This window comes from Macadamia integrifolia, chromosome 1 (assembly GCF_013358625.1).
Source record: "Macadamia integrifolia cultivar HAES 741 chromosome 1, SCU_Mint_v3, whole genome shotgun sequence".
NCBI classification, from domain to species: Eukaryota; Viridiplantae; Streptophyta; class Magnoliopsida; order Proteales; family Proteaceae; genus Macadamia; species Macadamia integrifolia.
Genome location: NC_056557.1, coordinates 29895341 through 29920397, shown reverse-complemented (window position 1 = coordinate 29920397; position 25057 = coordinate 29895341). Strand labels below are relative to the sequence as shown.

General features: G+C 39.3%; 1 protein-coding gene across 2 annotated transcripts in view; it reads right to left on the bottom strand.

Annotated features, from left to right (window-relative positions):
- Positions 1 to 25057, bottom strand: part of LOC122083648 (ATP-dependent RNA helicase DEAH11, chloroplastic-like) — a 37588-nt gene that overhangs the window by 1472 nt on the left and 11059 nt on the right. For both annotated transcript variants that reach the window (XM_042651520.1, XM_042651526.1), the window contains one exon: positions 20801 to 23960. In XM_042651520.1, coding sequence (XP_042507454.1) covers positions 20801 to 23960 — 3160 coding nt within the window. The remainder of the gene's footprint in view (positions 1 to 20800; positions 23961 to 25057) is intronic.

The following is a 25057-nucleotide window of genomic DNA, read 5'->3' as shown; positions in this document are numbered from 1 at the left end:
AATCCAATAGTAGGTAAAACCGGATTAAACCCCTGCTTTTGCCAGCATGACAGCAAGCACGGACTGTCAGCAAGGTGCTGTAAGCCTGAATGACCAAAGCATCAGTTGCTTCCACTTGTGGCCTTCTCCCCCTTCTTCTCTTCATGTATGTGGGCTGCCTGCCCCGTCCACATGGTCAGCAGAATTGACCATGTAATAAATGAAGATCAACAGTAAGCCAAGAAGGAAGATGCATGGGGGATTCTTAATGACCTTCAGAAAGGGGAAAGGGAAGCATTTAACATTCGATTAAGTTTCAGATATTGGATGACATGAGAGAGGATCCATCTAGCCAACCCCATTAAGTTGGGATAAGACTGAGTTTTGTTCAGTTTGTTGGATGACATGAGAGTCAAAATCCAACCAAGAAACTCTCTAGGTTAGACTGGAAGCCCAAGAATACGATTCAGGAACTAAGGGCTTTACAACATTTTTCATTTTTTTTATATTTTAATATTATAGTTGAGGTTTCCTTCATGGCACATTAAAGATAAGGTTTTCTACACTGCCCTAAATATCTTAGTTGCCCCTAAATTTTGTGGACATTGTCGGCATCACCATTTATCACTCTAATAAAGTTTCAAACCGGATGCATTTTATAACGTGAAAATATGAAGTTTTGAAAACTGGTTGGAATCCCTCTTTAGCAACAATTGAAAATGTAAGTAGAAAAGTTCAACCATATCATTCCCAATAAAACACTTAAACTGCTGGTGGGATTTGTAGAATATAGATAGTGCCAGACAATGCCCCACCACCCCCCCAAGAGAGAGAGAGAGAGAGAGAGAGAGAAACTTTGCAGGCGAAAGATGTGGAAAAGTTAAAGGAGGTATAGTAATCAATTATATTATTCAAGGGAATTATAGCTAAAGGAGGGCAGAAATGGGGTACAAATTGGAAAACATTTTGCATAATAGCAAGGGATAGAGGTGTTGATGTATAATCGACGCTGCCCTTCCCTAACAGTTCGATCTTTTATGTGAAACGGTAGCACACACAGTATCAGAGAAGGGAGGTCAAGTGTTCGAGTCTGGGGAAGTGCATAAGTGCAAAAGTGCATCGGAAGAGTTTTCCCGACATTACTTCTCCCTCGGTGCCCATAAAGAGAGAGTTTGATCTCTCGAAATACCTTTTCTATTAGCCTGGAACTCTGGGTGTCAGATTTTTACTCTAGGCCGACTCAACCCCTTTGAGTGTCATCCCCCAAAACCTCCTCTGTAGTGATTTATTCATCAGAAATCTTATATCCCCTTGTTCAGCCACAAGTTTGTAGAGATTAGTATAATGTTATTCCTTGAACTTTGGATCAATTGTTGGTCAATCTTAAGAGGTTTAGGCCTTAAGAATCTCTCTGTAAATTATTACCTTTATGGGAGCTGAACTGAGAGAGTTCTCTCATCTGAAACCGATTTGGTTCTACTGCTGGTTGCACATTGTTAGAATACATGCATCTCGGTTGGAGGACCATGGGTGTTCATGGACCTCCATAACATGGGATTTATAGTCTTGCTCAAGTAGTTTAGATTAGGTTCTTCTAAGTTTCCTATTGTATTTATGTTCCCATTGTGTTTATACTTTAAGCTTAGCTAGGTAAGTCTTTACTCTTAGCTAGGTAAGTTTCCTATTCAGTTTGTAAGTCTATTTTACTTTTAATCCAAAGAATCAGGGGCTGGACAATAGAATATTACAGTCTATCGCTCAATTTTCTCCCCTCTTCAATTCTCATCATCTTCCTCTTCTCTCCATCACTTCCTCTCTCTCCTGGTTCTCCAAGGTCCTGATACTATTACTCCCATTATCAAGGTAGAGGTTGAAGATAAAACTCTTTTCTTACTTGCAAGTAAGGGCTTGACAATAGATAAATTTGATATTACATAAAAGCCATCTTTGAGTTCTATTCTTTTTCTTCTCCATTCTTATTTAGAATTCCAAACACATCCTTCCTTCTTAAGTTTAGTACCCATTCTGTCCTGATTTTGTGAGTCTCCCTTAATAGGGTTCTGGACTTCCATTTAACTAAAAAAATTGCCACTATCTTCTATTTTAGATATCCATTATTCTTGTGGGCCCAAAGCATGGTTTGTGACCGGGGATTGCATCAGCGCATCATAATTTTATGCAATTTCCAAGAGAGCAAGTTAATAATCTAAATGCAGTTTTTGGACACAAAATTAGAACATTGCAAAGAATCTGTGCAATCAGCAGAGGAGGAATGAGTACATGGCACATCCATATGTTACATCCTATTTCCAAACAAGGAAGTGAGAAATCTAAATACAGCCAATGTCTATAAAAGAAAATGAAAATGTTTAGCAAAGTAAGTTGTGCAATTATGAAAACTGGCACCATGACATTAAGAACCCCAAATATAATAGAAAATCCACAATTGCAGCAGTTAGAATTTAGGAATTCATTTACGATAATGTAATTCCTTTTTTTTTTTTTTTTTTTTTTTTTTTTTTTTTTTAATGAATAATACAAGTCTATTGTCTAAGATACATGGGCATATAATACGTACTGCATCCAACAAATTATAACAGATAAATAGGGTAATGGATTAGAGGATCCAACATATATCCCTCACCCATACACATGTCATTTCATGTCCACCATGGATACATTAGGTAACAGGTATCACAAATATGGAAATGCACATAACACATGCATAACACATTAAATGCACATTTTTAAAGTGGCATGTAAGACTATATAGGGAAGGTTCCAAAACGTCAAGGATTACTACACCAAGGGTTACCTTTAACATTTGGAACTTGATTTTTGGGATGCCTTAAATTCAATACCATCAGTTAAGGGTAACTAAGCCAAGGTTACCTAACATTCGGAACTTGAAACCTCATCCTTTACACATTGTCAATTGAATGCACTCATCTAATTTGTACTTTATTTTTTTTTCAATACATATCGTGGACCTAAGGTTCTAACCATATACTGTGTTTTGGATATGAAAACCTTATGTGATGTGAGTTTGGGTGTGCTAAGTTCTAACATATTTGTTTATGTGGTAAAAGAATGACGACACCCAAGTCTTTGCGGTGGAACCGTTGATGGAAGAAAATGGCATGTCGATTAAAGAAAGGACTGATGTTGGCAGACTTCCGTGATAATGCTATAGATTTCCATAATGTGAAAGATTGAAGAACTTAAAGCTGCATCAAGTTGAAGAATCTTTCAAGACATGGGATTCCCTTTATATTTCTATATTCACGTAATCCTAATGTTGATGTCAGATCCAAGAAAATACAAGGTTTGACTTGGAAAAAGTCATAATTTGATTGTTCATGGACATCCGTGAGTGACAAACATTCAATCTTAAAGAGAAAATCAAAGTCAGACTAAGTCATCTCAAATGGACAATTGTGCTTAATATTTTGTATCCCCAAACGCCTTGACAGACTTCCATGATCTGTGTCCGTGAAACATGAGAGTGAGATTTCTGAGTCCCTGTTCCACAGACTTTCGTGCGAGAAGCATTTAATGTTCCGTGGTAGTGGATTTTGAATTTGTTGACCATCATTATAACTCCACTTGGACTCTAACTGATTAGGTGTAAACTCTAATATCCATTGACAATGGGGACCTGCAATAGCTAGTTTTTTTTTTTTTCAAGAAAAAAAATTGATTTTTGGGAGACCAAATTTCAAATGATTTCAAAATGAGCATAATATTTCTAATCATTTATATTATAACTATGCTTGACATCTAGTTTTGTTGACGCCAACAGCTAGCTTGTTGCCTATATACAGGCTAAGTCATATGAGATCACAATATACAAAAGCTTGAACAAAAACGATCGTATCATCTTGAAAGGGATGTGATCTTGTAAGAATCAGTTTGAGCTTAATTGGTACAGTATTCAGGCTTGAAAGAAGTCATTTTTTTTGTTTGAGGTTGTGTAGCTCTTATAGTACTGTCGTACTTGTGAGTGGAAGTGTTCTGCTATGTGAAGGAAATCCTTAGTCCTAAGTGATCCGAGTGCGCAATTCAAGGGACTAAGATTGGGTTGTGTAAAGCTTGGTTCTTGCCATTGGGAAAGGGATCATTGCAGAGTGGAAATCTTGGTCTAGGTGGCCAGGGTGGTGGATCAAACGGATCATATCCACTCTAAATTATTTGTGTTATTGACTCTCTCTCTCCTTTTAGCTCTTTTTTTTTTTTTTTTCGTTTTACTTGTTTAATTTGTTTGTTAGATTTTGCAATAAAGATCAGCCATCAAGTATAGAAACCCAAATCACCATAGTAATCAAAACAACACCTAGGAGACAAGGCGGCTCAGCTTGGACTGGCGCCTTGGTTGCCTTGATTTTTACCATCCTACCTCGCTTTGGTCACCTTATCGCCTTCATAACCTTGCAATTCACCCCCCTTCTTGGGTGTTTCCATTCAGTCCTAAGAAACTATTTTACATATTACTTATTTATAGTGTTTTATGCTTCAAAACTGCATTTTGCTTGTATCCTAAGCATTTTTATTTTTTTTACCATTTTGTGCATTTTTTTTGTGTATCTTACATCTCTCAATATGATATGATACATCTCATAAAATCACCATTCCGATACAATACTTTAAACCTTTACTTCGCATTGTAAATTTATTGTGCAAATTTAAACCAGCATCGCTACAAAGATACATGTCATAAAATCACCTTTCCGATACAATACTTTAAACCTTTACTTCGCATTGAAAATTTATTATGCAAATGTAAACCAGAATCGCTACAAAACTCGTGGAGGAGCATTTTTTTCAAGCTAAGAGGAGTTAATGCATAATTCTTACGGCTGGGTTGGTTTGTTTTGGGTGGGTTTGGCTCATTATAGATTTATAGGACAATTATTTACCACTGAACTTGCATGTGGAGACTTTTGGACTTCGTCAAAACCAAGGTTTGTGAGACCTAGTTGGCATCATATGGCTTCTTTTCCAGTAAAATTATCTGTAACTACAAGTTCCCTATTGTAAAGAGAAGAAAGAGAGAGAGAGAGAGAGAGAGAGAAGACCTGCAATTGTGGAGCAAAGGGAGTCCCAATCAATTATATTGGGGCTGCCTCCTTCATTCAGTAAATAGAATAGCTATTACAAGTCCTACTAATAGGAAAGATAGCTATTACAAGTCCTACTAGATAACGGGAAGAACAAAATAGAACAAAATAGGAAACCAATATTAATCGCTACCTAATTATATTCAGTCCTAATAAGACTAGGACAGTTCTAATAGGATTAGGAAAACACAGAGTCCTAATAGGACCAGGAAAAACAAACCCACAATCCTAATAGGACTATGAAAACCCAAGGGAGGAGTCTATGACTTGCGCTAGACTCCTCCTTTCTCTCAATAAACTTCTAACACTCCCCCTCAAGTTGGAGCATACACATAGCAATAGAAATCTCTAGCTTGGACCAACAAGAACTCCAACGAGCACAAAGAGAACTTCAATCAACCATCATAAAGCCATCAGCAACTCCTATACCAACAAAAGCCCTTCCCAAATAAGTCAATCCAATAAAATGAACAACAGCAACACCAAAAAACCTTCCCAAAGAAGGCACTCCAACAAAAATGTAGCATCCAACAACTACATCAAAAGACATTCCCAAAGAAAGCGCTACAATAGAAATTGTAGCTTCCAATAGCTACCACAAAAGCACTCACGAGCCTCAAACAAAGATCTCCCCAAATAGGTGTCTCATAGAAAATTCCACAGATAAATAGGCAGCATTAGGTCGTTGGGGACCAAACAACATCAGGTTGTTTAATATACTAAGCAACATCAAATCGCTGAATACCATCTTCAAATGATAAAATAGTTGTTGAGGACAGACAATAGCAGAGACGTCTTCAGACGAAATAATTTTGAGTAGACATAATCTTGAGCATCTAACTAATCAATTCGAACAGATAATAATTTGAATCTCCCCCTCACGTGTAGCAGTACACAAGGACAAAAATTTTGTAACAACCACCATCACAAATAATCCCATAACCAAGAGCACCACAGTAAAATAATTTCCAATATCTCCCTAACGATGGGAAATCCATGAAGAAAAACGCAGCAGCTATGGAAAATGAAGCAATCATCTCCCAAAACCAACTGCTATCAAAGCAAAGGGATAACAACCAAAAACTTCTTCCGTAAGAAAACCAGCAACTAATGAGGACGAAACCATCGTCTCCTTCCTTAAGACGAAACCAACAACGGAAGAGTAGAAATCAGATTCAAAATCTAATGTGTTTTCATAGTAGGAATGGTTTCAATAAGAAGATCCCAGCACCAAAAACCAGGGGCGACATCAGTCCTTTCGATTACCTAGTCACTAACCAGGTCAAACGATACCAATTTCAGACAGACGATAGTAGACGATAGCAACAAATCGATTCTCCAGCAACAATCGATTCAAAATAAATTCAGAAGTAGAAAGCACGAACAAAATCAGGTATAATTTGAATCAAACCTTCATTGAAACCCTAGTTCTTGTTTTTCTAAGAACTACAGATTCACCAATAGCATGATACCTTTGAACGACTCTCAAACCAGCAACTTGTTGAGCTATGATACCATGTAAAGAGAACAGATAAAAAGAAAGAGAGAGAAAGAGAGAGACCTACAATTGTGGAGCAAAAGGAGTCCCAATCAATTATATTGGGGCTGCCCTCATTCATTCATTAAATAGAATAGCTATTACAAGTCATACTAGGAATAGAAAAGATAGCTATTACAAGTCCTACTAGGAATAGGAAAGAAGAAAATAGGAAACTAATATTAATTGCTAACTTCTAATTATATTCAGTCCCAACAGGATTAGGAAAATCCATAGTCCTAATAGGACTAGGAAAACCCAAACCCACAATCCTAATAGGATTAGGAAAACCCAAGAGAAGAGTGTTTACGACTTGCGCTAGACTCCTCCTTTCTCTCGATAGACTTCTAACAGACCAGCACCTATATTTTAACCAACTAAAACTGCCAATATGTCATATCCTACATATGAGAAAATTAGAGCTTCTTAAATCAGCCCTCATGGGGGCCTAATACGGAGGATATCTTGCAATATAGAAGATAGGCAGATCCAATTTCTTAAGATCTATTATAACCACATGGATCTGCTTTCAGAGACTTATCACGTATGGAGATACTTTTATACAAGGACAACACTTGTGGACCCAGTCAAAAAACAAAGTTTGGAAAAATTAAGGAAGCTTATCTTCGCCCAATATGCTCCTTGGGTGGAAGATTTATGGTGAGGCCCAACTTTGAGATATTTATAGGTTAATCCTGGTTTTTTTAATATCATTAAATTGTAGACATGGGGCCTTGGTTTAGTCATTATTTCAATCTTTTATTGTAATCAGGTTACTATATAAATCCTGTGGTCGAATAAGAAAGTTTCTAGTTTTTTGTTCTCTTACATATTATAAATAAAGAGAGAGAGAGAGGGAGGTTCAGCCTCCTATGATTTAAGTTATGAAGAAAGTTGGCTCTTCCTCTTTGGGTCAGCGATGATGATGTTCCTTGGACTATGGTGATGCAACTCTAGACCTATTGTGGTGAATCAATAGATTGGGCTTGGCGGTGTATTTTGATGCCTTTCTTGCAAGTCTAGTGGAGATTCCAGTTTATATTCCTTCTATTTCTTCTTTCATATTTAAAAAAATAAATAAATAAGTAATAGAAAATTATGCTATCAATAATGATTTGTCCCCACATGCAATCCTATTGCACTTGATCTTTCGTTGGCTTTACAATTTTGTGATCGATTTTTTATTATTTCGTATCAGACATAGAAGGATGGTAGACGAAATTGCCGGCTGCATTCTACTTCTGATTAAAGCTTTATTATTCAAATTTGAATTATACCCACTAAAAAACTCATCCACAAGTTTTTTTTTTTTTTCAAGCTAAGAAGAATTATTGTAGAATTCTTACGACTTGGTTGGTTCAATTTGAGTGGGCTTGGTTCATTATTGAGCCAGTTCTTTGCCTCCTACTGAACCTGTGTGGAGATTTTTGGGATTTGTCAAAATAAGGGTTTGTGCAACCCATATGCATCTTATGGATTCTTTTCCAGGATTATTATCACCAGCTACAAGTTCACTATATTTCAGGAAACCAAAATTGCCATATGCCATATGTTGCATATGGAAGAATTAAAGCTATGTAAAATTAGCCCCTGTGGGGCCCAACATGGAGAAGATATGTCTTGCAATCCAAGTTATACAGATCCTATCTCTTAGGATCTAACATAATTGTATAGAGCTGTTTTCAGGATTATCATGTATGAGCACTTCTTACCCCAATTAAAAAAAAAGAATTGTCAATAACTAAAGAAGCTTATTTTCAGCCCGATAAGCTCCTAGTGTGGAAGATTTATGGTCAAACCTAGTTTAGGTATATATTCTTTAACAGATCCACGTAGCTGACCCCATTCAGTTGGGAAAAGGCTAAGTTGTTGTTATTGCTGTTGTTTGCTCTCTTAGATATTATAAATAAAGGGAGATGGGGATTCAGCCTCCTACAGTTTGAGTTATGAAGAAACTAAGGTCTTGCCTCTTTGGGTCATTAATGATGTTGTTCTTGGATTGTGGTGATGCAACACCAACCCTGTTGTAGTGAATCAATAATTTAAGATTGTGGTGATGCCCTTCCCATAAGTCTAGTGGTGATTCTAGGTCACATCCCTTTTATTTCTTCTTTCAAATGTAAAAATAAAAATGTTCCAAAATTCTGTTCTCAATACTGATTTGTCCGTAGATGCAGTGTGTGAGTAACCCAAGCTTATTTGAAGTTCCAACAGCCCCATCAGTTGGAGATTGAGGAACAGCAAGTTACCAAAATCGATCCAGGAGAGCAGGGTTTTGGACCAGATTGACAGGGCCCTTTCCTCCCATTCTGTCAGCCAACTCCAAGCACCCCTTGGAGGGTTTGAGTACCAACCCAAGAGGCCCCTTCGATCAGATTTTCAGCTTGGTCTGATCAGCGAATGTAGACTAGGGTAGGGGTCTAACCAAGTCTCAATCTGCAGGAACTTCTAAACCAAAGAACAACCAAATACCAACCAATATAACCAATAAGATCAGACTGTCAGAAAATATGGTAAACCAGTAGCTATCGATCTCAATAGTCATTAACACTTGGAACAGGTCAGTAGTGATCAAATAAGAATGGTTCAGCAGTAGTATTAGGTTACTAACAGTTCCAAATCAGTATCGGACACTACAGGGACAGAATAAGACTGCCCAAAAGAATCGACTCAAAGTTCTGTCCTGGTAAGTCACAACAGGACAAAAAAATAGAGATTTGTAACAACTTGAGAACCACAGCCCAGATGGGGACCAAAGTTGGATCGAGTTCCTCTTGTAATGGGGGGAACCTATGGTCCAAATATCAACCAAAAGTGACCAGCAGCTAGGCCTGGACAGAGGTTGAAAATCCCTCACAGGAGAATCTATCGCTGGACAGAAACTGAAGAGAGAACAGAGTTAAATACCTGTATTGTTGAGCAGCAGTAAACCTTGAAATAAACTTGGAAAGAAAGAAGAAAACACTTAGGAGAGCCACCCGGGCTTCTCACTGCAAGGCGTCAACTAAATCACACACCAGTCCCATCGTTCTTAATCAAATACAAGAAGCATGTCAGCAGAGACATTGCAGCAGCAACAGAGTTTTTGTTCTTCAAAATCGTGGGCTCAAAGTGAGACCCCTTTCCTTTATTTATAATGATGGGGGGTGTTTACAATTTAGAAACTCCAAAAGCTACTAAAAACTGAGTTACTAAAACTACTAACATGTAGTTACTAAAAACTGAAATTGTAAACTAATCAAATTAGAAACGACTTATAGATTGAAATTAGAAACTAAAGTAACAACTAATTTTAGAAATTAAGAAACCCCATCAATGCCCAAACCGTGGGCTAAAGGAACCAGCCTTGGTCAACCCTAGTGGCTCGACCCATTCAGCCACTAGGGTCGACCCTCTTCTTCCTCCTAGAATAGGTCTTCAAATCTGCATCAACTCTCCCCGGCTTGAAAACATTTGTCTCCGACGAAATGGGCAATGGACATGTAGCGCTCATACAAGTCGGGATCAGGTCTCTTGAAGTCATCAGCATGAATCCAAGTACAATCACTACAGGGACGACCCTTCCACTTGACAAGGAAAGTGTGATAACCAGTACCACGGTGGGTAGTCCTGTAATTATCATCAAAGACATCTTCAATAACTTCAGAGGTAGGCGGCTTCAGTTGGGGCAGCCTCAACATTCGCTCATTGTCTCCATCATCCAAATAGTGCCCAACATAAAGGTGAAGATCAGCCACATTAAACACATTGCTTAGGTCCTATACGTTTCAGCACCTTATAGGGACCCATCTTGAATGAGTAGAGTTTAGTATTGGTACCCGTCTAAAACCGTTCAGGATTTACTCGTATCATCACCATGTCCCCGGGTTTGAACTCCACATAACGCCGATGACGATCAGCTGAAGCCTTATACACCTCATTGTTCAAGGCAATACGTCGTCAGACGTTAGCATGCACCTCAGTAATATGGCGTAAGAACTCATCAGCCTCAAAGCTAACTCGAGCTTGGGGTGGGAGTGACATAAGATCAATAGGTCGCTTAGGCTGAACTCCAAGCAAGATCTCAAAAGGAGTACAACCCGTTGTCTTATTCACTGAATTGTTGTATGCAAACTCAGCAATATTGAGGATGGAAGGCCATGTCTTCTCATAATCTCAAACCAAACATCTTAATAGTTTTCCCAAGCTTCGGTTCACCACCTTTGTCTGTCTGTCAATCTATGGACGAAATGCAGTTGAAAAATTCAGCTTTGTATTTGTTTTCAACCATAATGTCTTCCAAAAATAACTCATGAACTTAACATCACGGTCAGACACAATACTAGTAGGCAGCCCATGTAGTCGCACTACCTCCTTGAAGGTATGAAATGGGCCATCTTAGAGAAACGATCCACAACCACTATAATGGAATCATATCGCTCTCTAGTAAGGGGTAGTCCAAGAACAAAGCCCATGCTAACATCAAGCCACGGTGCATGAGGAATAGGTAGTGGGGAGTATAAACATGTGTTATGTTTTCTCCCTTTTGCCGACCGACATACACGGCATCTCTTGATCACATGATCGACATCATTTGCAATGTATGACCAATAGTATCGACCCATCACCTGTGCAAGAGTTTTATCCTTTCCAAAATGTCCTCCCAATCCTCCTCTATATAACTCCCGTATAATGTGATGACGTAGGGAAGAGTTTGGAATACAAAGCCGTGTGCCAAAGAATAAGTACCCATCATGAATGGAGTACTTTAGTTGTTGTCCACCCTACTGCAACTCTGCAAAGACGGTGCTGAAATCATGATCAGATGCGTACTCACCCCGTATTTGATCAATGCTAATAACATGTGCTGAAAATGTATTGAGTGTAAGCACTTTCCAGCTAAGTGCATCAGCCACTATGTTCTCTTTTCCCGCCTTGTACTTCATGGCAAATATAAACTCCTGCAAGTAATCTACCCATTTGGCATGCCTGTGGCTAATCGACTTCTAAGAGCAAAGGTGCTTCAAGGCCTCATGATCAGTGTATAAAATAAACTCCTTACCAATAAGGTAGTGTCTCCAATGGCGTAGCACTTGGGCAACTGCATACAACTCCAAATCATATGTCGAATAACGCTTCTTAGCTTCATTCAATTTCTCGCTATAAAAAGCGATGGGGTGTCCTTGCATCAACACTCCTCCTAGCCCAACATGTGAAGCATCAGTAGCTACTTCAAATACTCTGTCAAAATCTGGTAGGCGTAGAATGGGTGCCTCTATCATCTTCCTTTTCACAAGAGCGAAGGTTTTGGTCGTTGCAGTTGTCCACTCAAACTTCCCTTTACTTGCCTTCATGTATTCAGTGATAGGTGCCATAACTACACGAAAATTCCAAATGAATTTCTTGTAAAAGGATGCCAAATCATGGAAGCTACAGATTTATGTTAGTGTCTTAGGTATAGGCCAATTAGTGATGCTCTTGATCTTCTCCGGATCAGCTTCAACCCCTTTAGATGACACTATAAATCCAAGGAATGCAACCTTGGGTAGTATAAAGGAACACTTCTTGAGATTGATGTACAGCTTCTCTGCATGGAGTACTCTCAAGACTTGCCTCAAGTGATCCATATGCTCTTCTTGGTTCTTACTGTATATCAACATATCATCAAAGTAAACAACCAAAAAGCGACCAATAAAATGACGAAGTACCTGTGTCATAACTCGCATGAAGGTGCTAGGTGCATTTGTCAGACCAAAAGGCATGACTTTCCACTTGTACAAGCCATCCTTGGTCTTGAAGGCGGTCTTCCACTCATCTCCAGGATGGATGCGAATCTGATGGTAGCCACTCCTCATATCTAATTTGGAAAAGACCTTTGCCCTGGACAGCATATCCAACATATCATCAATTCGTGGTATAGGGAATTTATACTTGAGTGTTATCTTCTTGATAGCATGGCTGTCCACACGCATACACCAAGAACCATCCTTCTTAGGCGTGAGCAAAGCTGGTACCGCACAAGGACTCAAACTCTCATCAATGAAGCCCTTCTGTAATAACCCATCCACTTGCCATTTCAGCTTAGCATGTTTAGAAGGACTAAGTCTGTAAGCGGGAAGCTTGGGTAAAACCGAACCGGGTACCAAGTCAACAACATGTTGTATGTCACACATGGGTGGCAGCTTATCTGGGAGATCATTAGGGACTAAGTCAGAAAAATCAAATAAAAGCTCTCTGATAGGTGCACTATGGTTACCTCAGGTTGGGGAGTGAATTCCCGAGTAACAATAGCCATAACCATTCTGGTTTCATGACTTGTGCGAATGAACTTCTTACAAGAATAGCTAACAACTCCTTTATAGGCATAACCACCACTTTTTTCTCAATATCAATGTCCTTCTGATTTGACCTTAGGGATCTCCATTGCCGTATCTCATCCAGAACATTTACCAGATAGAAAGTTCTAAGAACACCTTTCCACATGAAGGTACATAGATTTTTCTTCCCTCCAACCATGGCATCATTATCATACATCCAAGGACGTCCAAACAATACATCTGTGAGTTTCATTACAATCACATCACACAAAACTTTCTCTTCGTACTGGTAAAGCTTCAAAGGAACTGAGCAGGAACTGAGCACTGTTTGTTCACCTCTAGGGTATTTCCATTCAACAAGGATACCTTATAAGGTTGAGGATGTGGGTCAGACTTCAAGGTTGCCCTTATCACAAAGGCTTCTGAGACAACATTAACACAACTGCCACTGTCAATTATCACGTGACAAGTATGCTCTCCAGACTTCAAACGGCTCTAGAAAATGCAATTACGTCGCCAATCCTCTCCTTTGATTTCAGCCACCAAGATGCGAGTAATAATATGTATGCCATGAGTCCATCATTAATGTCTTCCAAGTCATAGTCATACCCACCATCATCGTCATCTTCCAAGGGGTAGGGATAAAAAGTTGATTCATCTTCCTCATTGGAGTCTTCAATTTCAGCCACTACATTAACCCTTTGCTTATATGGGCAAGACTTAGCAAAGTGACCTACCTCCTGACAATGAAAACACTATACATTGTTGTTACCTGTCATAGGTGTTTTTCCTTTATAATCAACACGTGGAGGAAAAGTGGCCTTTGGGGGTGTTGAACTGCTAGGTTTAGTGGCTAGAAAATTTTTCTTGACCTCCCCAACTTGAAAACCAAACCTTCTACCTGCCTGTGCTATAAGCTCCTCTACTCGTAGGGCCTTGTTAAAGCAATCCCTCACTGAGTACACATCAACAACACCAATTCCCCTGTTGATTTCAGCTCACAATCCTAGTTGAAACCAAGATAGTTGTTGTCTCTCATTCTCCCTTATGCCTGTGCAAGAATAAAGTGCATCAAATCTGTTCATATACTCTACAACAGTCATAGTCCCTTGATAAAGAGAATTCAGCTGGTCTTATATGTGAGCTCTGAAGTTACGTGGCAAGTGTTTGTCAGATAGTTCAAGCTTCATCTCCTCCCAAGTAGTAGGCTCTCTACCACGTCTTGTCGTCTTCCAACTCTTGCTCATAGGTTCTCCACCAATCACGAGCAGCCTCAACTAGCTTAGCACGAGCTAGTTTAATCTTTCATTTCTCAAGTAGGTCATAGTAGTCAAACTAGTCATCCAAAGTAGCTACCCAATCATAGAACAGTTGGGGGTCATGTCTTCCATCAAACTCTTTCAGATCGAGCTTGACCTTCTGTGAATCTCCAGAGTACCTTTGATATGTGGGACGTTCAATCTCAAAGTAACCCCTTAGGTGTTCCCCCAAAGTAGGTTACACTACAGGAACCCTCTGTGGTGCTCTCAGATTAGGGTTAGGTCTCCTATTAGCCAACTGAGCAACTGAGTTCATAAGGGCTTCCACTTCAGGTGGTACATAAGTACCATGTGTAGGTTGTTGTTGGGTCTCCATAGCCAACACGTTTTCACTAAGAGCTTGTTGTTCAGCTCTCATAGCCTGTAACATCTCCGTATTAGAAGCTAAGGACTTCACATAATCAGCGGCAGGGTTGTTCTCAGCAATGCTCTGATACCACTTGATGTAGACTAGGGTAGGGATCTAACCAAGTCTTAGTCTGCAGGAACTTCTAAACCAAAGAACAACCAAATACCAACCAATATAACCAATAAGATCAGACTAACAGAAAATATGGTAAACCAGTAGCCATCGACCTCAGTCAATAACACTTGGAACAGGTCAGTAGTGATCAAATAAGAATGGTTCAACAATAGTATTAGGTTACTAACAATTCCAGGTCAGTATTAGACACTACAAGGACAGAATAAGATTGCCCAAAAGAATCGACTCAAGTTCTGTCCCGGTAAGTCACAACAGGACAAAAAAATAGAGATTTGTAACAACTTGAGAACCACAGCCCAGATGGGGACCAAAGTTGGATTGAGTTCCTCTTGTAATGGGGGGAACCTATGGTCCAAATATCAACCAAAAGTGACCAGCAGCTAGGCCTGGACAGAGGTTGAAAATCCCTCACAGGAGAATCTATCGCTGGACAGAAACTGAAGAGAGAACAGAGTTAAATACCTGTATTGTTGAGCAGCAGTAAACCTTGAAATAAACTTGGAAAGAAAGAAGAAAACACTTAGGAGAACCACCCGGGCTTCTCACTGCAAGGCGTCAACTAAATCATACACCAGTCCCATCGTTCTTAATCAAACACAAGAAGCATCTCAGCAGAGACATTGCAGCAGCAACAGAGTTTTTGTTCTTCAAAATCGTGGGCTCAAAGTGAGACCCCTTTCCTTTATTTATAATGATGGGGGGTGTTTACAATTTAGAAACTCCAAAAGCTACTAAAAACTGAGTTACTAAAACTACTAACATGTAGTTACTAAAAACTGAAATTGTAAACTAATCAAATTAGAAACTACTTATAGATTGAAATTAGAAACTAAAGTAGAAACTAATTTTAGAAATTAAGAAACCCCATCAATGCCTAAACCATGGGCTAAAGGAACCAGCCTTGGTCGACCCATTCAGCCACTAGGGTTGACCCTCTTCGTCCTCCTAGAATAGGTCTTCAAATCTGCATCACCAGCCATCAGGAAGCCACAGGATTTCTCCTTTGCCCTGCTGAAACCCTAATTTTGAGAGGGTTGATTACTGTTCTCTTGTCCAACTTTCAGACTTGTTTAAGACATTGTTAGTGGACTTCCAGCAGTATTTTGGGAACTCTTTTGATCAGGTTTGATAGTCCTAACACCCATCTCACTTGTGAGTTTTGTTCAGCCCTTCTTTAGGCTCTCTTGTTGCTCTACTTGTTTCCATAGTTTGAGTTCAGATCTAAGTTTGGCTGAGAGTTGTTTTATTATTGGGTTTTGTTTACCTAGGGTGAACTTACCTTACATTATTTTGAGGCGATGACAATGGCCATAGCAGCTGCTACTCCCCTCAAACTCAATATTTTAGTGTCTTCTCTGCTTTTGACCAAGAAGTAAGATCCCTGTCAGTTATCGGCCTCTTCTAGTGCGGGTGTCTCACCCTCATTGCATGTCCATCATTCTTCCTTCTTGTAGTCTTATTTTGGGTGAATGTTCTTCTTAGATTTGTGTTGTGGGAGCTGGGATTAGTGTTTTTCTTCTCTGCAACTCTGACATTGCCGTTAAAGAGACCAAAAGGGCATGCGGTTTCCACAATTGCTCCAACATCAAATATATACCCCCAAGACTCAGTTCTTTTCTACTCCTGCTCCCTCTCTTTGCCTTTCTCGCTCTCTACATCTATCGCCGGCGAGCCTCATAACCTACGTATTCTCTTCTGATTTAAGAATGGTTCCACAGAAGATGCAAACGATAGCTTTTCAATATCTGCAGTAGAAGGGAAGTCTTAGCAGATCCCTGTTATAAGATTGTTGCTAAAATTGAGCCTCCACTTCTTATCCTTAGTACCCATGACCTAGTAAGACATGAACTTTTCTCACCTTATCCAAATTTTTTTGCATCTGGTAGACAATTTTTTTTTTGGGTGTGACGGCGATAGAAATCTCTTAAACTCCAATGCAAGTTCAAAATTTGAAAACGGGATCTTCTCTACACCGGTGTAGCATCCAAGCATCGAGAAAATATTTTGATCCAAGAAAACCATACAAAAACTGAACAATTTCTTTTCTTAATCGAAGGGAGAGGAGAGGGAGAGTAGGTGTTAACTTACCTTTGCTTGCAGGTTGCCGGGGGAAGAGTTAAAGGTTGTCGTGGGAGGAGTTGCAGGTCTTGCGGCTCCCAGTGAGTTGCTGGTCCTCTAGAGATGAAGGTGAATGAGGGAACTTGTGGGGAAGGGTTCCAACTAAGGGTTGAGTAGGTTGAGGTTTGCTGAGGGGGGTTAAAATTGTCATTTTCATTTTATATTAAACATTTTCAGCCAAAAGGAGGTGGAAGTAATTTTTTAAAACACATGGGAAGTGCCTGTAATTAAGGCCTAGTGCAGGTATGAGTAATTTACTCTTAAAAATATAATATTTCTTTATATATATATATATATATATAAAGAACGGTGCAAGAAGAAAGGGTAGAGGCCAAGGATACAATAGACAAAATAGGCCACGAAGAACAGAAACATAAAGTTGCAGGGAGCGTAATGCAAAATCGAGCACGAACAATTAAATCCAATGAGAGATTAATCACAGTCACAAACACTCTCACAGCAGCAACCAAAGAAGAAGAAGAAGAAGAAGAAGAAGAAGGATGGAGTGGGATAGATGTGGGTGGGATATGGCTATCTCAGCCTGGGCCTCTCACCCACAACTGTCTGGATCAAAATCCTCTGTTTTTCTCATCCATGTTTTTCCTTGTTTTGCTACCTACAGAACGCGACACGTGGACAACAAGAAGACCAACGGTCAAGATTGGGTAAGAATTATTACATCCGGTGCGTTGGTCTTAAAGTTGTCCACGTGTCGCATTCTGCAGGTAGCAAAACAAGGAAAAATAGGGATGAGAAAAACAGAGGATTATTTTCCCAACTGTCTCAGCTATTGATTATCCTCTCACAGGAAGTTTGGAGCAAACAGTGGCCGCAAAATTCATTCATTCATTAATTGTGTAAATTGGTACAGCAGCCTCTCTTTTGTAGAGCGTAAAAACTTACAAAATAGAAGGTGGTTCCCAAATAGGAAACTAAAATAAAAAAGAAAATGACTTGCTTAAGTAACTAAACCACTGGCTTAGAGCCTAAGAAAGCATAAAAAACAAACATAAAGGACATTCTAGAAGGTAGCTGGACTTGCACAAACTAAGTTTGATCAGTCAAACACAAGAACAAGAGTACATCCATAAAGAGAAAATCGCACGCAAAAAAAAGAGGTCTTTTGGACAGCTATGTATGGCTGCTTCGATTGGCAACTTGAAGGGTCTTCCATATTTGTCAAGGCGATGCCTAGGTGATGACTTGGCATCTAGGCAGTTTGCCTAGGGCCTAGGCAACAGTCATCTTATTGCATGTCACCTTGTGTTTTGGCACTTATTTATGTTAAATATCACTTTTTACATTTACTTAAAATATCATTTATAAATAAGCAAACAGCCCCTATTGAGTGCAATAAAAATAGTTTAAAAATCAAATTCCAAAAGGATAAAAAGTCAACCCTCCAGTTCAAAAATAAAATTGAGTTTTAGTTGTAGGGGCAATTTTCAACTTTCAAATGCTAAGGCATTTCCCAAATCTGAAAATTCTATAAATTTTATCATGGTAAAACATTGCTAAAAACCAAATGTGCAGTAAAAATCTTTTGTTCTGAAGTCCATAACTTTATTTTCATTCAGACGATTTTTAACAGCATTCGTACACCTCAAAATAAGTTGAACTGGAACATAACTTTGTCAATACAATGCGGATTTAAGCAATTATGGATTTGATGTAAAGCTAGTTTTGTGCTCTACCTAATACAGAAATCTCATGTAAAAATAAAATCATTTGACCAGTCCAACTTAATAGAGAACAAGAACATTTCCCTATACATTGACTTTTTATTACTTAATTTGACTTAGTGTTGATTTTTGATGACTTGATGTGGCTTAATGTTGTTTTTTTTTTTTTTTTTTTTTCACTTGATATGCTTAATGATGATTTTTTATGACTTGATGTAGCTTATGTTGATATTTTAGAATATATGGTATATGTAGCATACTAAATAATGCTAGAAAAGAGGGAAAATAAAAAAATAATATACTAGGGTGCCTTGGTCCCCTAGCCGGGGCCTTGTCATCTAGGCGCTTAAACACCCCTCCACCGACTTGACAACTATGGGTTAGAGTGATTTACTTTACTTTTAATATAGGCATTGGCAAAACGGTTAAACTTGCTATTACAACCATCAAATTGTAGGTTTGACACATGGAAACAGCCTCTCCACCAAGCCAGGGTAAGGCTGCATACATTTGCCCCTCCTAGACCCTAAAGTAGCTGAAACCTTGTGCACTGGGATGTTCTTTTTTTTTTTTATATTGGCATGTAAATAGTAATATAGTAGTTATATTATCAGTGTCTAGCACTAAAAAAATCCTACTGTTATATACTTATATTGGCGTATTCCTAATGAATGCTTCTATTGCTTAGGGGGCTGCAGATTCACTGCCCATCCCCTCATCCAATATACATTCTCTTTCCTAGGTATTGGTTTTTTTTTTTTTTTTTCTTGAAGTAACAAGTATGACCTCAAATAGAGCTGATTGGAGGGCAGGATCCATATAACCGACCTCATTTAGTTGGGATAAGTCTAACTTCTTGTTGTTGGGTGTTCTTTTATGAAGGAGAAGGATATGAGTCGGATGATGACAGCACCTTTTCCTAGGATCCTTGTTGGAGGGGATATTTGGCTTCAAAGAAATCTAAAGGCCTTCTAATGTTTGTTAAGTAATTTACTAAAGGGAGCTACCAAAGCTAAAGGGAGAAGTTGATTTTTTTATCTTCAAATTGTAAAGAGTTCAAAACAAAATTCATGGTTAACATTAGAAGAGACTGGAAGATGTTCTTAAGGCAGCCTCCAGTCAGGTATTATAGCCTCTCCCTTTTAGGAGGCCTTTTAATGTTTGTTGAGTCATTTACTTGAATAAAATTTGGCGACTCACCAAGATAATAAACAGTCATTACAAGTACATTTAATTTTCAAATTACATAAATTTATTTTGTATTGCATTAAGATATCAATATCAAAACACCATGTCATCAGAATCATCAGAAACGACACTACTTGAAAAGTCAATCCAATTAGTTGATAATAAGAACATTAATCTGCAATTCATGAAATACCCCACTGAATCACGTTGAATTGCTCAGCAAATTGCTGAAATTTCAGTTCTTTACTTGCTTCTCTGATTGACTGATGCAGGGATTATTCTCCCTTTAGGCTAGGTTCCTGATTTCCTAATCAAAGGGCTGATTTCTATTCATCTATGTGCTGCAAAATTAGTCAACTAACCCAATCCAACTTTTTATACTAGTAGGCAGTGCCTGTTAGTGGGGAGGTTGAAGTCTCAAAACAATAGGCATCCTCTATTCTGCCTATAGAACTACGTTCCTTGGTTGGAAGAAAAAACTGAAAATGCAAGGGGGGGAGTGAAGCCTCACATTTGGCAACCACTTCAAAGAGCAAGATCGACTAGGAAAGAGAACTGTATATTTATGTCAGTGCAAAGCGTATGCTTACTCTGCCAATGGGCAGGTGGCTTTTATGATTGAAGAATGGATCGAAGAGCGAAGCGATAGCTCCGTGTTGTACTTTTTGGAAACAACTACTTTTGCTTGCCTTAAGATCTAAACCAGAGGATTTACCAAAAAGAGAGGGTAAACCAGAGGAGGGCTTGCCTGTGCTCCCAGTCTATTCAGCTGGGTGAACGTATTCTCTTCTCTGCTAAAATAACCACCTAAGCCAAATTGAGAAATGAAAACAAAAAATGACATTCCATTCTATTGTAAAAATTATATGTGAAAGGCAACAAACTTTGCCTATCCAAAAATATAACGATGACAATAAATAACATAAGAAATGTCAGATGAAACAGAGATACAGGGTTTAGAATGCATAAGAGCATTGACACAATATAACCCAATAACTTGCATATATGCAATAAATATGCTTGAAAATAAGAATACCATACATGAAAGAGAAAGAGAAGAAATCAAGTTATAGAAAATACCCTTTCGATGCTTGAAGCTTTCAAGTAAAGAATCCAGCTGTGTCTTAACAACATGATAAACAGGAGCAGGGCATGATACAGAGGTATGAAACATCTGTTGGCATAGTATCTTCTGCCATGGAAGACAGCCAGGGAGCACATTTCCCTGCATGTGCTGCAAAGCCTTTGCTGCCTCCAAATGCAGTCTTCCATCAAAAGTTATTTGAGCTTTCATCGAATAATCCATTGGTTCAGGAGGGAATACCTGTACCCAGCAACAATTGCTTAGGGGACTCTTCACAGGCATGAAGGGAGCAATTTCCCGAAGAAGTGCTTCTTCACAGGCAGATGGTAGGTTAGTAACAGGTTCTCCCCTTACCAGGAAAACATCCAGAATTCTCCTATCTGTTACAACTTTCAAAATTTCAAGAATCTCTTGTTCAGAAATTTCTTTATCAAGCCCATGCATGACAATAGAACCCATATCCTTCTTGCTAAGTTCACAACGAACGAACCGACCTCTAATCAGCAGGTTAGAACAGTCTTCAATTATAGAATCAACATCCTGTCTAGCACACCTAATGATTGCAAAACCCTTGCTATACCTGCGTGGCCAAGAAACCTTGGCTTTTACAGCAGGAAATGAAAGCATTTTTGCATCACCTCCAATGCTTACCCAGGAAGGGGACACCTTCAGAAAATTGCCATTGAATTCAAAACCATCTAGCTCTGCAGCTGCTTTTTCAGCAGCTTCAGGGGAAACAAACGCTATCCTGCCCCACTTTTCACCGTTCTCACCATCTTGTCCAATGCAGGCATATTTTTGGAAGCCACAGATACCAGATGCACAATTCTCAAAAGTCATAAGAAGTTTCTTATCATCAAGAGCACCTGCATATGGATGGAAAACATCCACAGTTAAAAATCTCTTTTCCAGTTCCAGATGTTTGATTTCAGCACCAGATCCAAACAAAGCTACAGAGGGAGAAACACCAGGTCCGCCACGGTACAAGCATTTCTCTATGCATTCATCTCTTAACCATTTCATTTCATAGTGCAATGCATCATCAACAAGACTAGAAGCCTTCCCCATATCTTCCACAGTGGCAAACAATTGAATCTCTCCCCTATCAACATCAACATCAATACCAATCCATCTGTCCATGCAAGCTGATTGAATGCGTGATACAAGATGAAGCAAGTTATTGTTTGACTTCCCACATAATCTTTTCAATATAACACTGCCAAATCCGGTCCTCAAACTCAACTGCAGCTTCTGGCTCTCCATCTGTGAGATGTCGAACAAAGGACGGGGACAAAGGGTAGATAGGCAGTCGAGGTCAAAAGCAGTAACACAAACCAAATATTGATTTGATATTGATAGAAGTTCACCAAAAACTACCCAACAAGGTGTCTGACCATATAATAGCAAAGAACAAGAAGGATGCAGTTGAACATGTTGTCCAGTTAAGGCCACTACATATCCAAATCGACCATATCCAGAATACATGGCAATGTTTTCTGAAAGGGATGAAAGTATAATGCTCTTCAGATTTTTATCATGCTCAGTGGACTCACGGGGGTTCCAAAGCCAGCAATTTGTGATAGTAATATTTAGTTCACCTTTAAGGCAATGTTCCAATTCCAAAACAGTCTCTTTACATCTTCGCATGGTCTTTGCATTAATGCTGTTATCCCAACACCATTTGTTTTTCTTGTCTTGGGGCACACCCTCCCATTCCTTGTAAACAGAGAGAAGGGTTAGAAGGTCGCCATCCTGATGGCAGAACTGAACCTTCAGACAGTCAGCTTTCAATTTCTCTTCATCAGTGCCAACTCTGCAAAAAATGCTACTGGCATTAGCCATCACAGCAGCAAGAACAAGACCCTCTTTATGCAAACCATGACTGCAGCCACCAAGGATCAGTTTTCCGAGTCGAGGCTCAATACCCAATTTAACCAAGTACAAACCATCATCAGTTAATTCAAAAGAACCATTTTTGAAAGTAATCGCACCTAGCTGAAGAAGATTCCTGATTGCCATTTCAATTGCCTTGGTACTAGGCGCATCAACAAAATCAAACTCTTGGACATTCTTGATGCCCAGCGCAAAAATCCTCAGAACTGCAACACCAAGATGAACCCTGCGAATTTCAGGTTCCTGGTGTGAAGGCATAGACTGAAAATCATTTTTTGAGTACATTCTGTAACATTTTCCTGGTGATGTTCGACCAGCACGGCCGGCACGTTGATCAGCAGAACTTTGACTAGCCCTGCAAACTTTAAGAACATTCATACCGGTGCAAGGCTCAAATCTGCTCTCTTTGACCATGCCAGAATCTACGACATACTTAACCCCAGGGATAGTCAATGATGTCTCGGCTAGATTAGTGGCAAAAATTACTTTCCTCTTTCCAGGGTAATCACGGAAAACACGATTTTGCTCTTCATTCGAAAGTTTCCCATGTAATGGAAATGCAACTGCATTGGGGACCTGAAAGTTCTCACAAGCCCATTCCACTTCCATCTGAGAAGTCAAAAAAACAAGTATGGCCCCCATTTCCTCTTCCTCTGCTCTGTGAATCTCAGTCGCCTTATCCACAACATCAGAAACATATGAAGCACAAGCACCAGAATAAGATTTTGAAGAGGCAGAAGTTCCTTCGGATGCACAAGGAAGATATATGATTTCAACAGGAAAATTTCTTCCAACAACATGGAATGTTCCGCAACCAAAGTAGTAATCTGAAAGCTTATCTGCATCAGCTGTTGCTGACATTATGATAAGTCTCAGACCAGGCCTCTCATTCAGTAGGTTTTTTAGCAGTGCCAAAAGAAGATCAGTGTTTAAGCTTCTTTCATGAGCCTCATCTACAATGATGCATGAAATCCCAGTTAAATTCTTATCTTTCATGTAGTGTTGCAGTAGACAGTGGTCCGTCATAAAAACAACCTTTTTATCAAAAACTTGGGTAGATGAGTATGTTGGACAACAAGCAACTAAATCAGCATTGTAACAACCTTTACTTTCTTCCATAACCCTTTGTGCCACAGAGACGGCAGCAATTTTGCGAGGCTGAGTGCATATAATATGGCCATCAGCACCTATTCCTGAATCAGAAAGAAACTGAACCAACTGTGTACTCTTCCCTGAACCAGTCTCTCCAATTAAGACCATGACCTGTATGGACGAAAATGAAGACAAAAGGTTGATTCTAATAGCAGAACAGCTCAAACCTATTCCTGACATTTTTATGCTTTTCAAAATAGTATAATTAGTGAAATTTAAAAAATATAACAGATTACCAGGCACCAGACAATGCTAACTACTCTATATGATACTTCAAAAAAAAAAAGTTGTGCAGACAAATTCTATTCCTCAGATGACTGTAGAAACGCAACCCTAAAACGATGCAGAAGATAATGGAAAAACAAAACAAACAATGCACATGGATTTTATGAGGTTCGGCAAGATTGCCTACGTCCCCGGTGAGATGAGATCTTGCTTCACTATCAATGGAGAATAGGGTTACAGCACTCGTACTCACACCTCTCAGTATTGCTTGCATTACAGAGAAAGAAACCCTCGCTACAAATATATAGCGAAAAAAACCCTAATCCGGAAAGTACACAATTGCCCTCAAATAAAAAATTCAAGCGGGGGGCTGCGCCCCCCTGCACCCCTGCTATGCAGGGGGGCCTCCTGCCCCCCTTGCAACCCCCACGGCCAGCTAACCGGCTTGCGGGACCACCGTCCTGCCTGTCTAGGTGCTGCACCAGTACTCCCTAGATTAAACTATGACGGAATACAAGACATCATACACCAACAATCTCCACCTTGGCTTGAATTCTGTCGAGCCTCCTGTAAAGATAACTTGTAGACGTCTTCATCATTGTACCTCATTAGAAGTATAAACCCGCACCTGTTTGGTGCGTCCCTCATCTTCAACAATGAGTAATATTAATCAAGTCCAAACTGGACTCGAACTTCTCTGTAGTAACTGGCTTTGTAAACATATCTGCAGGATTGAGATCTGTATGAATTTTTCTCAAGTGAATACTGCCTTCTGACACAAGCTCCCTGATCTTATGAAATCTCACATCAATATGCTTTGTCCTTGCATGAAACACCTGATTCTTTGCAAGATGTATGGCACTCTGACTGTCACAATGTAATACTGTACCTCCTTGCTCCAACCCCAACTCACGAACCAGTCCAGCCAACCAGACTCCTTCCTTGGCAAGCCTCAACTGCTGCCATGTACTCTGCCTCTATAG